Raw genomic sequence first — 17,849 nt, 5'->3', positions numbered from 1 at the left:
ATTATTAAATTTATAATTAATTACTTCTTATATATTAACTAAAATACTTATTTAGTTACTTTTTTAAAGTATTTATATATTAGTTATTATATTATTAAAAATTAGTATAATACTATATTATTACTTAATAGTAAAGTAAATTTTACCTCTCTTTTTAATTTATTTAAGAGAGGGAATAATATTAACTTATAGAATATTTAGTTAAATAACCTCTCTAGTAAATAGATAGACCTAAATAAATATTAATATTAGTTTAAATATATTAATAAACNAATAAGCTTCCTCTAAGTAATAATAATAGTAATATTAGCCCTCTTTAGAATATATAAATAAGTTACTTCTATTTTAAGTTAAATACTACTATCTACCTCTTAATCTCTACTATTTATATCTAATATATTAGTAATACTAAATCTATTATATATAATACTCTTAATAGTAAGATTAAGAATAAATAAATTATTATTTTTAAATATTAAGCTATAAATAATTTAGATTTATAGTAGAGTTAATACTTTATTACTTATATTATCCTCCTCTTTAAATATATTAAAGAATAATATAAATATATTATTAGTACTTTAGTAAGAGGTTATAAATATATTATCTATAAATTAAATAGTTTAATAAGAGGTTAAGTTAATTAAAGTTAAATCTAATTAAAATAATAATATTAATAAAAGTAGAATACTTTAGAGCTAAATCTTATATAATAAATCTTTCTTTTACTTCCTCTATATTATTATTACTTTTTAGTAAGAGGATATTTTTAAAACTCTTTATAATAATAGAGAAGCTATAAATATATACTTTTTTTATAATATAGACTTAAAAATTACTAAATTATTAGTCTTAAATTTAGTCTTAATAATAATAACCTTAATAATAGCTTTTTTAATAACCTCTTTAGTAGTAATAGCTTAATAAGCCCTCTTAATAAATATAATAATTCTAATTAATAGTAAGGTAGAGTATTAAAGAGGATCTCTAGTAATATCCTATATTAATTATTATATATATTATTATTTCTATATACTATTAGTAATAAATAATAAATAATATTTAGATAGATTATTATCTACTTATTAAACTATATAGTAATATTTAAGAAGTATTATAATACCTTTAGATAATAAAATTTAATAAGAATAAATTAATTAAAACTATTATAATAAGTTAATTACTATATTATAAGTATCTATATAGTATTAAGTAAATTTTTATATATATATAGGGATTATACGTATATAATTTTAATAAAAAGGAGGGGTGGACGCTATTAATGCAATAGAGTGTAGCTGCGTTTAGCGGTGGCTTCTTTGTGAGTACGCGTATATTCATGACGATCTCATCTTGATTCATTGATCTGGCCACTGGGCAATACGAGACCGACGGAAATTGATCTCCTGGGGGACAGAATTGTTTAGACAAACCTTAGAAAACGTCACCTCCCATCATACCGCTACTCATGCATATCATTGGCGCTCACTTTACCCGTGCCACACACCAAATTTAGTTTGAGACAAGGTTAAAAAGTCCGATGTGTATGCAGGTCGCATCGCGTTTCTAGAATAAGGTTCCTGCGTCAAAATCTCCACGCGGATCATTTTTCCTTATTTGTCGGTTACTGGAAAACTCGACTGGATAGGACGAAGTTAACGCTTCAAGAAGACGGCCGCAGACGCATGGAAAAAGCACATCCTGGTTCCAGATGATAAAAGGATTCGGTCTCGGGCATTACGGCATTTTCCGAGATCTTCCGCCGGGTTGCGAACAGGGTCATCCCTGAACCGCCACGCCGTCGTTGACGAGCCAAGCGACGTGTTCGATCTTGTACCTGCAGACCACAGCTCTCACGGAATCGAGTGCTTGGCACTTCCGGTACTCAGCTTTTCTAAGTATTGGGTGGCTCACTATCATTACCCAACAGCTCGGGCTAAATGTACTAGCCATGACTTCTAATTCACCGCACCTAGTCAATCACGACCTTCCGGCAATGAGCCAAACGTACATGCAATCTAAGCCCGATATCTCTGTCAAAGCCGAAGAAGATGAGTCAAGTACTCACTTTGTCGTGCATTGGAGTGAACCACAAGATGAGGATCCCGAAAATCCAATGACCTGGTCATCTCTGGTGAAATGGACTCACATCCTAACGATCTCGGTCATCAGCTTCTTGGTGTGAGTAACATTTCGTCAAATACAGTCGCACTTTAGATACCTGTTAACATTGAAAGGCCGCTTGTGTCCGCGATGCTCGCGCCGGCTGTTCCCCTCATAATGACAGAGTTCAAAACCAACTCTGACACGTTCGCTACCTTTGTGGTATCAATCTTCGTACTAGGCTTTGCATGTGGCACACTTTTCCTGTCTCCGTTAAGTGAGCTATACGGCCGGATGTTGATCTATAACGTGTCGAACGTAGTTTTCATGCTGGCTACCATGATGTCCGGCTTTTCGAAAAACGAGAGCATGCTGTTGTTTTTTCGATTCTTGTCTGGATTCGCAGGTGTGGCTACAATAACGATTGGCTCGGGCAGCATCGCTGACTTGATGCCGAAAGAGAAGAGGGGTAAAGCCGCATCAATTTGGTCTGTCGGCACCATCCTCGGACCAACAACGGGTCCCATCATTGGAGGCTATATCACGGAGGTCGCCGGCTGGAGATGGATGTTCTGGGCAATCTCAATCGTTGTAAGTGATCTATGACGCTTTTTGGTAAACGCAGCTCACCAGGGAAGCAGATTGCCGTTGTCAGCATATTCATGTTTCTCGTATTGAAAGAAACTTATCCACCAATCTTACTAGAGAGGAAGGCTGCAAGACTGCGTAAAGAGACGGGAAACCCTAACTTCCGTTCGTCTCTCGCGCCAGACTATACTGCGAGTGAGCTGTTCCGCCGAAGCATTATTCGACCGCCAAAGCTGCTCCTTACTTGCCCGATGATCACGGTCATATGCACCTACGTCGCGACTCTCTATGGGACACTTTACCTGCTCTATGCGACGTATTCCTTTGTTTTCACAGAGGTCTATAACTTCTCAACGGTAGCTGATGGCCTCGTGTTTCTTCCTGGCGGAATTGGTACACTGTTAGGGGCTTACTACATCGGTACACTTAGCGACAGAACTATTAGGAGGCGCGTATCTGAAGGGAAGACTCCAACACCCGAGGATCGGCTTGCCTTCATAATCACGGTTCCTGGGGGACTGACGTTTCCCGCTGGCCTGTTTATCTATGGCTGGTGCGTCGAATATCGTGTACACTGGATTGTCCCCCAGATAGGCACAGCCGTTACGGGCTTCGGGTCAATCTTGATCTTCACGGGTATCCAGACGTATCTTATTGATACGTTCGAGCGATACGCGGCCAGTGCTGTCGGAGCAAATGCGGTACTGCGATGCCTCTCTGGGGCATTCTTACCGCTTAGCGGACTGAGCATGTATCACAGGCTAGGATGGGGTTGGGGAAATAGTCTTCTGGCATTCCTTGCATTGGCATTGGCCCCGATTCCCTGGATCTTGGCAGTACATGGTGCCAAGATTCGCAGCTTGCCAATCAACAAAGTGGACTTGTAGCATAGGTTCACAAGCAATGATAACGTGATCAGACGGATTAGAGACACATATCATAGGGGGTAAAATGCAGTAGAGTCTGTGGACTTGCTAAAAACATCCGTACATACATGCATAGAATCACTTAACTGAGCTGAACATAAGTGATGTATTTGGTTTATTTACGAATATAAATGGCATATTTACGACCATAGAAACATGAAGTACGCCTAGTCATGATAAAATGCGCGCTGAGCTATGGATAAGGGTCGCAGACTCTTTCTCACAATCTCGCTTCGTTTTGTGTCGCTTGAAAAGGACTGAACATGGTAACAAGCTCGCTCCGCCCGACTCCATCCAAATGCAGCTTTCGCAGATTCCTTCCCGTTTTCCGATACTCCGCACCCGTGGCCATCTCGGCAAGAACAATGATGGCTGCAATGGGTGATGCATCTATACCCAGCTTTTCGGCCAAGCCATGCCAGGAAACAAGTAGATCTGGGACGTCTTCGGTGATATTTCTATTATCGATGTCGCCCGGGGCCTTCAGCCTATTATGTGGTGGTGAATTTTGCGCCAGGTCGACGAGGTCGGTGAAGCCTTGATCGTAGCATTCGTTGGATATGTCGACGGCAGTTCCGAGGCGGAGTCCAAACTTCCTGCCGATCTCCATTCGCACATGGTCAATCGCTTGCATCGTGTTGGCCACGGATCGTGTAAGCCCGTCTCGATACAACATGAAGTCCCCAGCTGTGCTTTCAATACGTCCAGCATTCATCAACATCATCGCCGGGTGGAAAACCCCGTTAACATTGGAGAGGCTGACCTCGATGACGCTACTGCACCATTTGAGCTTCATCGGGAAGATGCTTTGGATATCATCGTAGAATCCAGGCCGCACATCGGCTCGCAGGGCTGTGATGAAAACAACTTTCTTTCTCCCAAAGACGAGCAGATTGTTGTCATCCATCCTGCATGAGTAAGGTGACAAGTTGGTCTCCAATATGTTGGCAACTTCAATCTCAGCATCCATCAGTAAGGAGACCAGATTTCCGGGAATAGCGATGATTGTATGGCGTCTGAGGTCGTACTGTTTTAGTTCCTCCAAGATTGTCTGCTGCCCAGTCGAGGGGACAGTGAGGATGAGAATCGTTGAGAATGCTACAGCTTGGCTCATGTCGGTCGTCAAGCGCAGGTGCGAGAAGCCTTCCATCATGCCGCTCAGCATGAGCCGACCTTTGCTCATCACATCATTGGCATGCCGCAAATGAGTCTCGTGGGAGTACAAAAGTGTACTTTTTCCGTTGTTCTGGAGATCGGCGGCAAGGGCAAAACCAGCTGGCCCAGCGCCTACGATACAAACCCTAGATACCATATCGTAGAGTATCTCTTGACACTAATGAAGGTGGGAGGGGAGGAAAATGAGGGAAGGAATAAGCGGACAGCAAGAATGGCAGAGATAATGCCAAGAACCGGAAGGAAAGATCAGCAAAGGTGGTATGACATGCGTCTCTTCATATGAAAACCAACAACTTTGATATAACGCTGTGCAAGACTCATGTCCGTGAGGTCTTCAGACATTGATGCATGTAGTTCTGAAAGATACCCCAGCCCTGGACTTGGGTTTGGTATGCTACCTGCTCAAGGCAGGCAACCCTATACAGTGTTACATAGGTTAAATCAATTTGCCGCCCAGACGGGACGGAGTGGCGAGGATAGCCCGGACAATTGGCTTTCTGTTTCAGCCGCACGGCCGTTGGTGGCTCGATTCCCCTCTTCATGGTCAAGAGTTGCCAAAGTTGTGGGCGTCCCACCATGCTCTTTGGACGTGCACACCCGAGCACTTGGCGGTGGATTGACAGAAGCCGAGTCTTTCTTCCGTGAGTGATCAGCATAAAGCCAGCTGGATAGTAATAACAGGATGGCAATTCTCAACATCCATCCTGGAGCCATCTGGAAGATACCACCCCAACGGACGTGTAAGTAAGCAATCGAAAAGCTACTGGCGGTCTAATGTCGCGGTAGCTTGCATGACTGCATACCTCCCGCTGCTTCCCCGCGAGGCCCACGTGCGAGTGCTACGTCTCGACTCAGCACAAGCGGGCGGTCACAGACAATTGCCTTCCTAAAGTGGCCTCGGGCAGTAAGACTTCAGTCCGGGGGGGTTTCAAGGTACCAAGCGGGCTCCCGGGCAAGGTTCCCAGAGCGACACGCTGCTGTTGGCGGGGTATTGGGTTTCAGTAACCGCAAACGCCATTGACGAGGAACTCGGAAAGCCATGTCTAGGAAGAACGCCATGAATAGCCAGCTCCAGTTCACACGGCGAGTTTAGACTCCTAAAACACATGACGCGACGCCATAGGGCGTATTGAGACAAGGGACACGATTAAGTTAGGGATGTTGCGCTCCCCGTTGTTTTATACGTGATTGACTAAAGGCTTGTGGTCTAATCTTAAAGTTGGCCTCTCGAACCTTCTCCTCCATGTTGCCAAGTTTTCGAGGGCGACCGCACCTTTGTCATCATTGATCTGAGCAAGCTTTCTCGAATCAGAGCCCTGCCAGCGAGGCCTGAACCGGCACCCGATACAGCCAGTCAAGGAGCCTTCTCCTTCCAGGAACGTAGGCACCGTCACGCATGCCAGAGCTCGGGCTCAGGCTACTGATCATACAGTTCGGATGCTCGTTCCTGTTCACTCATCTGTCCTCATCTCTTCTTCAGCTCGACTTTCGACGAGTCTGTGAGTCGATATGCTCGTCATGGCAACTTCAGTCATCGTCGTTCTCTTAGTTCTAGCTCTCGGTGTGTCCGCTCAGGTCGGAAGCGGTGTCATCGGCTTCGGCATCTCACTCTATCAGGATCTATGCTGCCAGGCGTGTCACGACTCACTCTCTTCATTATGGTTGACCTGTACCACTTTCAGCAATGCGACAGCCAGCAGCATGCCGGGCATGTCTGGTATGTCGAACATGCCTGGAATGAACATGCCGATGGCTACGACATCGCCAGAGTGCTATGCCTCGAACACTCCTTGGCTTCAAACAATGGCATTCTGCATTCAGCAGCATTGCACTGCCGACGGATACCCCGCCGATAAACAGGCTGAATGCTTCAGCAATCAAGCGGTCGGCGGAGTACGATCGCCAACGTTCGAGCAAAGCATGCCCTTCATAGCACCCACCATTGAGCTTGCGGCCAATGCCACCTGGCTCAATATTACAAGCTTGGTGAACAGCGAGGTGTACTCGTCGACTTACGGCAGCGAAGGCGAGTTCCGTAGGTCTGAGTATCTCCACTCAACATACGCGTACGTAGCGCAACGTTTTCCCTAATGCATTCCATTGAAATCTTACTGACATTACCAAGCCTCGCTCTGTATCTCATAGTAATTGGAGGATGTCTCGTTTGTGGAGTTTTGACGCAACTCGCGGCAGCTTTCCCTTCAATTCACAGACGACTTCAAGCATCCAGATTCTGGCCAAAGCTCCGGGAGTACATCTTCCTGCCAGGTTTAGTTGGATCTCGACGATTAGAACCTTTGCCTGGGCAGGTAGGTTATGTTCCTCGCCGAACTATCAGCATCTTCATTGCCATCTACATCACTCTGAACGTTGTATTCTCTGCCATCGGGTTTGGCAGCTTTCAGCCGAACATCAACTTCAAGTCCAAGGGTTTTGAGCTTTGCGAGTATGTAGGCAATCGCACTGGAATTCTGAGCCTGGTCAACGCCGGGCTCGCTATCCTATTCGCTGGTCGCAATAACCTCTTGATTGCTCTGACGGGATGGAGCCTTACGACGTTTATAACCCTTCACAGATGGGTTGCACGGATCGCTACGGTGCAGGCTATCGCGCATTCAGTCGTATACACAATAGCATATTGGCAACCTGGCTATGACGGGTTTTCAGCGTATGTCGCCAAAGTTGCGGAACCTTTCTACGTAAGCTGTCGTCTCTTTAAGTGTTTGGCCACATGTTCTAACATTGTCGGCAGTACTGGGGAATCATCGCCACCATATGCTTCAGCCTGGCCATGGGGGTTGCTATTCTTCCGATGCGGATCAACTTCTACGAGACTTTCCTAGCTCTCCACATTGTCCTCGTAGCTGCCGCGTTGGCTGCATGTTGGTATCACATAGTGCCCCATTTCACCCTGGCTTTCGGATACCAAACCTGGCTTTACATCTGCTTCGCATTCTGGGCCTTCGACCGGACAGCGAGAATACTTCGCATTGCTATGTTCAATCATATTGGCGGCTCACAGGCAACACTGGAGGCAATTCCGGAATCGAAGGTCATGCAGCTGACAGTGTACCCTCGGAGTATGAGAGGCTTCGGTCCTGGTCAACACACTTTCCTCTACTTCCCAGGGTTGGGAATGTTCTGGCAAAGTCATCCGTTCAGCGTCTCGGGCTGGAAGACCAGGACCAGCCCTTCGTTCAAAGTCATCGCTGGAGTCGCGCCTACAGGCACAAATAAGACAGAGACGAAGAACAACTCCGATATTGTGGTGCTTTCTAACGGAGTTGTGGACCAGGGTCCAATGTCTGTTTCGTTCTTGATTCATCCCCACAGCGGAATCACCGCGCGACTTCAGCAACGTCTTGCGTCCTTTACCAATCCTACCATGGACATCACGGTATACACCGAAGGGCCATACGCTGGTCACCGAGCAAAGCACCTACCTCTGCTTAACGCTGACACAGTACTTTGCATCGTTGGTGGGATTGGGATCACTGGCGTCCTTGGGTATATTCAAGAATATGCAACTGCATTGAACAATGCCGATGAAATATCCCAGAGAGGCACAGCTATTATGAACAGAACAAAACGGTTCATATTGGCATGGTCCGCGCGGGAGATCTCACTCATCGAATACGTAAGACAGAAGTATCTTGACGGGGCGGCCGGCATCGAAAGCTCATTCTGGTGTACGGATGCAACTGTTTCGAAGCTGCCATTCAAGAAGGATGGCAGATATGAGGTGGATATGACTACGACGGGAGTCATTCTTGGTAGAATGCATGTTGAGACTCTGGTGAAGTCTTGCCTGGAGAAAGAGTGCCGGACCGCTGTCTTGGTGTGCGGTCCTGGTAGGATGGCAGACGAGGTCACAAAGCATGTCGTGAACGGGGTCAAGGATGGTTTCACCGTCGAACTGATTGAGGAATCTTTCGCGTGGTGAAATTCCATTCCCTCTGTGACGCATTTGGGCGTTGTAATACAATTTTATTTCTCAAACCACAAGGCCACTCGTCTACCATGTGTAACCGAATCTGAAATTTCCACAAGTCCTCTGGTTCGGAATGTCTCGGTGAATACGTTCGCCGAAGGGATGTGAAGTGAAGCACACCGATCCTCTGCAGGAAAGGCTGGGTTCAACGAGGTTGCAATCATTCCATCCAACCAGCTGGCAGACTTTGGCAGCCACGATATGAATAGATGGATGTTGAACTTTTGATTTTGCGGCCTGCTCATCATATCATGAGTTGGAAAATTTCTAACATGACGCTGTGCCGTCTGTGCGGATGCTCCTAAAAATGAAACACTATCAGTAGGTAGCTATGTGTTCACTATTATGGTCATTTTAGGGTCCCTTCTGTTGCCTATTAGGATGATTGCTATGGTACTCATTATTGATGATGTCGCAAACATCGTTATTTTTGTGATCATTGCTGTCGCCCCTGTTCCACAATCCGCTCAGATCTCAAGGTACCCATCCATCTACCCAAAGAGCAAAACTTATAGTAGTAGACAGACGTACGTAGAACGTTGAACATGTAGTTCTTAAGAATCTCGAGAGTACTTCAGAACCCTGACGTTCTTTCAAAGGGCATATGACAAAATCAAATCTTTTGACCGCCCATTTATATAACTCCTCAAGTCCAGAACCGTTCTTCACAACTGCAACCCATTAACAACCCATCAACAACCCATAAACAACCTATTGACAACCTATTAACCATCTACCTACTAATACCTCAATCTCGCTGATAACCCTTAACCTTTGATTTTCTTCGCATCCCGCACTCTTTCCGTTCATCATGGAGGATCGTTCTCAAATTGAAGTCACGCAGCCCAAGCCTTTATGGGCCCGCCTTCCACAAGAGCTGCAACTCATGATACTGGAAACTTTGGAGAGCCTCGTTTCCGGTCAGAGAAACTATCCTATGGCAAATTTGGCCTGTGTTTCCAAAGAGTGGCAGGTCTTCTTCGAATGATTGCTTTGGAGTACATTAACATGGCGGCCCTCATTTCCGTGCTCGAATTTCCAAGGGTTCCGCCAGCGTCTTAAAGGTCCGAGTTGCGGTACAGCTTTGAACAGAAAAATTGCTCCTCAGATCGACTTGGATGAGGGCGTTTGCGGCTCATGCGGTAGAGCCACTACCACCGCCGCCATGATCAAGGAAAGCATGAGAACAATCGCAACAAATTTGAGGGTAATTTTTTCTATTCCTCGATGGGCAGACCTGAATGCAACAGTTGGTACTATTCTTGAACTGGGCGCAGTCTTTCCCGGTGATGACGACATGCACTTTCCAGCTGAACGATGTCGTTGCGCTGAGGGCCCGAGATTCACTGCCATCGACGGCGTATCCTATCACAATCTTGACGACTTTATGTTTCTGGAAAATGCCACTGCCATCAGTTCACTCTCCATCAATAAGTCCTTCCCGCCTGGGCTTTTGGCTTGGTCGATAACCAATATTACGAACGCTCTGCCTTGCCTTGAAAAAATTGGTTGCGAGCGACGACTTGAGAGCGAAATGCCTGACCTTGAGCAGAATCATTGCGCAAACCAACTAATCGTTGAAAACAAGAGCTACACTCAAAGCGCGATCCAGAGACTCTCATTATGGGTATCTCGACTTCAGTCCCTGATTGAAGATCAAAATGACGATGGCGTTTTTCAAATTGAAATTGGAGCAAAATCCAGACGCAACATATTTATCACCAATGCAGCATCAGCTAGCTTTCATTTCAAAGAAATGGCTATTTCACATGCATTAGACGCAAGAGATTTCTTTCGAGATTTCAGTTTTATGGTCTTATTGCGCTCAGCGACAGTACCACTAGAGCGTCTCGTCCTTACTTGTAAAATCGGAAAGCTATCTGCCGATCCAGCCGAAGTAAACCAGCTACTTATAGCCGCGAGCGAAGCGGCCACGTACATGCCGCGTCCAAGAATCATGGAAGTATGGAGCCCTGGTCTAGGCAAAGGTTTCTTTTTTCGCTACGAGGTTGAGAACAGCCAAGCCAAGCTCACGATGGCTGCCACTTGGCTACTTGAGACTCTGTCAGCGCCAATTGTTGAGCCATGGCAGAAAACAGCAAGCCGACAGAAAAAAAGATTCTTATGGTCAACTGAAAGCATCGACCCTAGCACTCCGGCGCGGGATGACAGTATTTGTAAACGCCAGAGGTCATTTTCGCTCCTTCGAAATTGGGAAAGCAACTAAGCGTTCAACCATATAAGACAAATACTCTCGTTTAGTTAAGCTTTACTATTACGTCCATATCCATTGAAATGAGCGGGCAGTGGAGGTGGTTCAATACTGGGAATAGACAATTTGGTACTGCAGTCCGTCAAGTCATTACAAGTAAGTTGCCGGTTGTTGTCTTCTCTGACGACTCGATGTGTGACTTCATATCCAGGACGAAAAGTGCGGGTTTAGTATTGATGTGACAGAACTCCAACGAGAACTACTTCAAGCGGATTGCTATCCATGTTTGTAGATGCTCTGCGGCTGGACGTAACAACCCGCTGTCCAGTGCTGTTTCGATAATCTAGGTTCTGTGTCCTCCGAACACAGGCTGCTGGCTGTATACTTCGAACACGAATGTGCCAACGTCTTCCAAAGGATATCTTCTTAGTTGCTAACGTATGCTTAGAGAAAGAAGGATATGCTTTCGATATCTAGATGGTTGATCAATGGTCTTTGAAGAGACCGTCGGATACAATTGGTAACTTCACAAGCAATCAACCCCGTAATTGCCAGTGTCAAATGCGGCCTGGGAGACTCAATGTCAGGATGGATCACCACACCGGCTAGGTCATGGGGGATCGAATCTGCGTCCGGGGAGTGGGTCGCTCCGAATGCTGAAATTCCGCGACCCGTCACTATGCCCCGTTGCACATTGGTATCGGGATCTCGTCATGCATCAAACTATCTCAGACCTTGACAGGATGCCGAAGCCTTCAGTTCAGCTGCGTCATGTGGGTGCCGTGCCTCAACGATGAGTGGTGTTGCCATCAACTAGTTGACCTTTTCAACTGCGGACGCATTACGGATACTTAATGCCTCTTCCTCATAGCGGCGGCCAACAAAGGCGAATCATCCCCCATCACAATTGCGTGGAATGAAACGATTCTCGAATTGACAGTTCCGACGATCATATTTCGCGGTAAATTGCAGGGGAGCGAATCCATACGTCCCCACAATCAACCGGAATCCCCCAACATTGAGGCGGGACATGAAGAAACGGAAAGTGGGAACACGGACAAATCGCAAATTTGGCCGCCCGAACTGATCGGAACTCTTTTTGGCGAGGGATGTCAGTACACTATCCCAGAGCGCTTTCTTAAGGGTATATAGCTTCGAGAATTTTTCGCCGATGCGAGTAGCTCGTAATATGGTAAATGTTCTCAAGTAGGCAGCTTCCCCGACCGTGTGTCTTTGCCAAGACCTGGAGGAGTCGCGGAGATGTAAGTTTCAATGAAGATCACGCAACACATTGGATCGGCTCAAGTCCGAAAACTCTCTTTGAGCAGTTCGATTTCTCGATGAGTTATCCCGCCGGTAAAATATTGGACGGCGGAGTAAGTGGACATGGATTAGTTGACTAAGCGGATTTTTGCTCTTTGCCAAGTCCACTTCATCAACCGCAGCTTGCAAGGTCGTCTCATGTGAAGTGCGAGGTCTCAAATTGCGCCGCATTCAAAACCCCGGGTTGTGAGCTGAGGATATCTTTACCTGTTTCCCACCGAAATGGATTTGGCAACCCGATTCCCGAGCTTTCGCTGCGCCCTATGGACTAGTGCCTCCGTTCTAGAACCTTTTTGGGTTGATGTCTCGCCAGAAAGGTGATATCGCGTCCTGCATTAGGGCGTCTCAAACCGGCTTGGCGGGAATAGAGTTCAGAACGCGATATTTGGGGGCAGTTATTGGAAACACTAGACACGCAAACCAGCCGGCCGCCCACTTGGTTACAGGGCCGACATGCGCCGACTTCAATCGGCAATTTTCCTTTTTCCTGTAAAGGACAGCAAGGGAGGGAACCCGGCGAGGCTTTGTTTCGACTGTTGAATTCCTCTTTCCTCTTTCAAAATAGTTAGACAATCCGAAGTCAACAAACTGCTCCTTGCTATGATCTACGTGTCAGGGCCATCAGCCAAGTTAGGAGTTCTTCTGTCTCGGAATTGTCAACCGAAACCGACAGTGAGGTTTCGGCAACGCCCGTCATCAAGGGGTTCCGACGGAAACATCGCCATGAGTTCCAAATTGTCGACACCCCTGGATAGCAACTTTTTCACCACACGGAACTCACGTTCATCAACCTTATTGTGAAGCCATCGCCAGATTGCGCAAGCAATGATCTATGGAGCAGCGATGATGCATTTTTACGGATCTCTCAGCGAATCTGGGCCCGAAGGTAGGTCTTGGTATCATCTCCCCTTAATATCAGGGGCCGCTCGATATTGAATCTCTCACCAGTCTTCCACGTGGTGCAGGGAAGCAGACTCCAGTTGTTGCCGGGGACTCCGGAGTAAGAATTCGACTTTCTATGGATGAGATAATCTGCCACGACTCACGACTTCGTCTTTGCGGTAGTGTTGATGATGAGACCTGGCCGCATGCGGCTCCGTGCGTGCAACCCCCGAATGGGGCAGTGGTTCCGAAACTGAATCAGCGGAAAGTTTCTTTGGATTTTGCCAGGGTGTAACCCTGCCTCTCATCAGGAGAACAGCCAACTTTGCTGGCACCCAACAGCACGGTTCAGCGGTGACGAGGCGCGCCGAGTTACAGATGCCAAGGGTGCATGACACGAAAATCCGGCGAACCCCATTCAATCCCAGACGGCAGCAGAAAGCTTCTGGAGAGTAAGGGGCTCAGCGGACGGTCGCGCGCTGGGTGCGAGGACCCCGCGGACTTGGAGACTGGGGTGAAATGGAGTTGCAGCGGTTCCATGTTCGCCAGACAAGGCTCAGATCAGATCAGACGATGCCAGTACAAAATGTCAATGACCGCCCTCGTCTGATCCGTTCGTGCCTGGACTCAAGCCTCTGTAGATCATCTTTTACGTTTCTTTCATTCTTTTTTGTTCGTCTCATCTGACGCCTATTTTTCCAACCAACCACACTCTTTTTAACAAATCCGCTCGTAGCCGGTCTAGGATCAACAAAATGTTCGTTTCTACTCTCATTCTCTCGCTCATCGCGTCGGTCGCGGCCGACTGCGCCACCAAGAACAACACTGGCGCCACCGCCCCCGGCTCCAAGGCCCAGTGCACTCTCCAATTCGATGGCCGCATCCCCAAGGCTTTCACTGCCGCCGACTTCGATGGAAAAACCAGCCCTTTCAACACTGCCAACGTCTTTGGCAAGGGCCTGAAGTTCAGCGAGCTCATCCAGCTCCCCCAGGGTGCCTCTTCTCTGGTAAGTCACCCACCCCGAGCCGAGCCCGGTCTCCCCCGGGCCCGTACTCCGAACTTGTGCGAGACTAACACCGATACTCTCCTAGTTCGACGTCAACTCCACCAAGCCGTTCGAGGTTACCATCAACGACAAGTCCATCTTCGCTCCCAGCGAGACCAACGTTCAGGTCGGCTTCCGTCGCGCTGAGATGCTGCCCCTCAGCAACGACGGAAAGGATGCCTCCACCCAGGGCGTCAAGACCCTCCACTTCAGCTTGATGAAGGATGCCCAGCGCCCCCTGAACCTGTCCCACGAGTACCAGCTTGTCTTCCTCGAGAGCGCCGACTTCAGCACCAACCAGGTCGTCCTCAAGACCGGTACCATCCTCGGCCAGAACACCGCCGACCCCGACACCCTCCAGCTCTTCGGCAACGTCAACTCCAGCCCTGTCCCTGAGCTCTTCAAGACCAAGTTCACCGAGGGTGTCTTCCACAACTTCGCCGTCAAGCTCGACTTCACCAAGAACACCACTGAGGTCTTCTACTCCCAGGGCAACTCCGCTCTGAAGTCCCAGGGCACTGCTGTCACCAACAACATTGCCGGCCAGGGTCAGTTCCACTTCGGTATGCTCAAGAAGCCCGTCAACGGTGGCAGCGACATCACCAAGAGCGGTGACCAGCCCGCCAACATCAACGAGGGCATCATCTACGGCGGCATCTTCCAGGAGGACAGCTCCACCGGCTGCATCTCCCTGTCTCCTTAAATAACCAAAAGGAGATGGAGTTTGGAAGGAGAGATATTTCTCTTTATTAAAATTGGGGGCATTGTGGAGTTGACTTTGCGATGGCCTAGATATTCGCTTCTGAATAAAGAGAAAGTTTTTAAAATGATGGACCGCGAGGTTTTATTGAGGTAGATGAATCACTAAATGTCGTCGCTACATTCCTGGTTCCGCTGCGCTTTTTGTGAATCAACTGCTTCTGATGATCCTTCCTGTGCCGAATGCGCGCCGACGTGACGAAGCCCGACTTGTCGAACAACGAAATAGGCTGGCACAACAGCAATACCCCAAAGAGCAAAGTTCACACCCAAAGCTGCTGTCAGCTGCGAATAATGTCAGTTCTCACGAGTTCAGAAAGCAAGTCAAAAGATACTCACAGGCGCACTAGTTGAGCTAATGCCGGAGCTGATGCACTGTCCTGCGCTTTCGAGAGCTCTTGCAGCGCTCGTGTATCTGACGATGTCGCTAGGATGACGTGACATCCATCCGACCAGCCAGTATCCGAAGTTGTAAGTCAGTGCAAAGTTGACCTGCCACATGATGTACAGCGCCCATCCCCGACCGAAACCTGCATCATCCCAGTCGAAGGAGGGCTTGTGCCTGGCGTGATCGGCCTGCACAACAGTTCCCCAAATCCAGCAACCACCGATAAGCGCCATCAGAAACGCATACGAAACCCGTGCGCGCGTGGTCAGCGAGAGACGCTTCCAGTCCAAGAAGCTTCCCAGCGCAGCGGTACCAGCGATCTGGGCAAGCGCTGATACGAGGGATGCCAGCGCTCGCGCGCGGATGGTGAAGTAGAGTGACAGGTAGGAGCTGCTGTATGGTAGCAACCAGTTGACGTAGATGAAGAATGGCGTGCTGTCAAACAAGGGAGTGTTAGTTGCACTGTGAGACGTCCCTGGCATAAGCATCGAGGCTTTCGGACTTACACCAGGAGGAACTCCTTTCGTAGCATAAGACGTCCCAGCTCTTTGAGTTCAGCCGAGTCAGAAATACGCTCAACAATCTGGACCCGGGTGCCGTTCCGTCGGACGACTTTATCGGATGGGGAGAGGAGCAGGGCAACAAGGGGCCCGAGACATTCTAGACCAAGGTTGAGTCAGCCCCGTCTCATATTGTACCCGGTGGAGTTTAAATCACGAGAAGGGATTGAGTTGGGTTGCGGAATCACGTCAATGGGGGCCGAAGCTCGGGCCAGTACTTACGCAAGACCACGAACACAATATACGTTCGCCAATCCAGTTTCCCTGTTCTCTTGCCTTGGTAGTTGAAGGCGAGGTTGATAACACCGCCTAGGATGCTACCACTGTTCCTGTAGCTACGTATGATTAAGCATTTCTGATGAATCCCGCGACCCCAGCAACTTGCGATGGTACTCACCATAACCAGTACGCAAGATATTTGCCTCGGTTTTCTGGTTCCGGATAGCTGAGCATGATCGCGCCTTCCGCCGCCCAAAATAAGCCAGCTGTTATACCGCAAGCAGCGGAACCAACGTAGATAAACCACTCAGTCCCATAACGGTTGTTGGTGTAAAGAGCAGCGGAGTACACCGCATAGCCCGTAGTTCCGAAAGCAAAGGTTGCCTTCAACCCGAAGCGGTTCGCAATGATACTTCCCGTGAGACAGGTTATTGTCATCAGAGAGAATAGTACAGCGTTTCCAGCCCTGCTTCTGGTTTAGATCTGGATATCCTTATGCTGCTGTGAGGTGCATGTCGACTTACATAACTAAATACGGCGATTGTTGGCCGCCGGCACCAACAGAATTCATAGCATTCCATAGTCCAGGGGCCGTGAATGCGGCAATGCCGACGACAGTGGCCTGGAAGAAGACTCCACGATACCAATGGTACTTTGGTGAAGATGCTGCTCCAGTCACAGCATCAGCCGGAAAGGCACCCGGACGGTGGGAATTGCTGGCTGAGGTCATATTCGCAGTAACTGATTCGTCAACGTTACTATGCATATTTCTCCGCTTGGAGAAGTTTTGGCAGCTGCGACGTACTTAAGCTAAGAAGCACAAGATTGAGCCTTCGATTCCATGACCTATGATAGCGAAAGGATTGTAAAATCCAATATTGCGTGATATCGGGGACTTGCCGAAGCCGCAGGCTATCCTTCATTGACCAGGTCGCTAATTATTGTTGTTGTTAGAGGTCGTTAAAGAGCGTCTCTATATACACTCCGTTACGTTAATAGCGTCCACCCCTCCTTTTTACTAAAATTATGTACGTATAATCCCTATATATATATAAAAATTTACCTAATACTATATAGATACTTATAGTATAGTAATTAACTTATTATAATAACTTTAATTAATCTATTCCTATTAAATCTTATTATCTAAAGGTATTATAATACCTCCTAAATACTACTATATAGCTTAATAAGTAGATAATAACTTATTTAAGTATTATTTATTACTTATTATTAATAGTATATAGAAATAATAATATATATAATAATTAGTATAAAATACTACTAGAGATCCTCTTTAATATTTTACTTTATTATTAATTAGGATTATTATACCTATTAAGAGAGCTTATTAAGCTATTATTACTAAAGAAGTTACTAAAAAAGCTACTACTAAGGTTATTATTATTAAAGTTAAATTTAAGATTAATAATTTAGTAGCTTTTAAGTTTATATTATAAAGAAAGTATATATTTATAGTTTTTCTATTATTATAAGGAGCTCTAAAAGTATCTTCTTACTAAAAAGTAATAATAATATAGAGGAAATAAAAAAAAGATCTACTATATAAGATTTAGCTTTAAAATATTTTACTTTTATTAATATTATTATTTTAATTAGACTTAACTTTAATTAACTTAACCTCTTATTAAATTACTTAATTTATAGATAATATA

The 17,849-nt window shown here is 46.6% G+C and overlaps 5 protein-coding genes across 5 annotated transcripts; 3 read left to right on the top strand and 2 right to left on the bottom strand.

Moving 5' to 3' along the window:
• Nucleotides 1–1,951: 1,951 nt before the first annotated feature.
• Nucleotides 1,952–3,578, top strand: GCG54_00015141 (Efflux pump rdc3; the record flags this gene model as incomplete). Its single annotated transcript, XM_045414956.1, has 3 exons — nt 1,952–2,181; nt 2,238–2,694; nt 2,745–3,578. The coding sequence occupies 3 exons, from the start codon at nt 1,952–1,954 to the stop codon at nt 3,576–3,578; spliced, it is 1,521 nt and encodes a 506-aa protein (XP_045261078.1).
• A 259-nt stretch (nt 3,579–3,837) lies between these two features.
• Nucleotides 3,838–4,800, bottom strand: GCG54_00015140 (uncharacterized protein; the record flags this gene model as incomplete). Its single annotated transcript, XM_045414955.1, has 1 exon — nt 3,838–4,800. One exon carries the CDS (start codon nt 4,798–4,800, stop codon nt 3,838–3,840), a length of 963 nt encoding a protein of 320 aa, XP_045261077.1.
• A 1,511-nt stretch (nt 4,801–6,311) lies between these two features.
• On the top strand, nt 6,312–8,736 carry GCG54_00015139 (uncharacterized protein; the record flags this gene model as incomplete). The annotated part of the gene is made up of 3 exons (XM_045414954.1): nt 6,312–6,859; nt 6,919–7,492; nt 7,546–8,736. 3 exons carry the CDS (start codon nt 6,312–6,314, stop codon nt 8,734–8,736), a joined length of 2,313 nt encoding a protein of 770 aa, XP_045261076.1.
• A 5,220-nt stretch (nt 8,737–13,956) lies between these two features.
• GCG54_00015138 (uncharacterized protein) lies at nt 13,957–14,950 on the top strand (the record flags this gene model as incomplete). The annotated part of the gene is made up of 2 exons (XM_045414953.1): nt 13,957–14,208; nt 14,294–14,950. 2 exons carry the CDS (start codon nt 13,957–13,959, stop codon nt 14,948–14,950), a joined length of 909 nt encoding a protein of 302 aa, XP_045261075.1.
• Nucleotides 14,951–15,111: 161 nt separating this feature from the next.
• Nucleotides 15,112–16,930, bottom strand: GCG54_00015137 (UNC93-like protein; the record flags this gene model as incomplete). Its single annotated transcript, XM_045414952.1, has 6 exons — nt 15,112–15,291; nt 15,346–15,829; nt 15,901–16,054; nt 16,177–16,289; nt 16,352–16,639; nt 16,698–16,930. Coding segments are annotated over 6 exons (1,452 nt in total), but the record flags the coding sequence as incomplete, so codon positions are not given.
• Nucleotides 16,931–17,849: the final 919 nt, after the last annotated feature.

Source organism: Colletotrichum gloeosporioides (genome assembly GCF_011800055.1).
Source record: "Colletotrichum gloeosporioides strain Lc1 chromosome Unknown consensus_66, whole genome shotgun sequence".
In the NCBI taxonomy this organism is placed as follows: Eukaryota; Fungi; Ascomycota; class Sordariomycetes; order Glomerellales; family Glomerellaceae; genus Colletotrichum; species Colletotrichum gloeosporioides.
The sequence above is the reverse complement of the archived record's forward strand: the minus strand, read 5'-3'. Positions and strand labels throughout refer to the sequence as shown.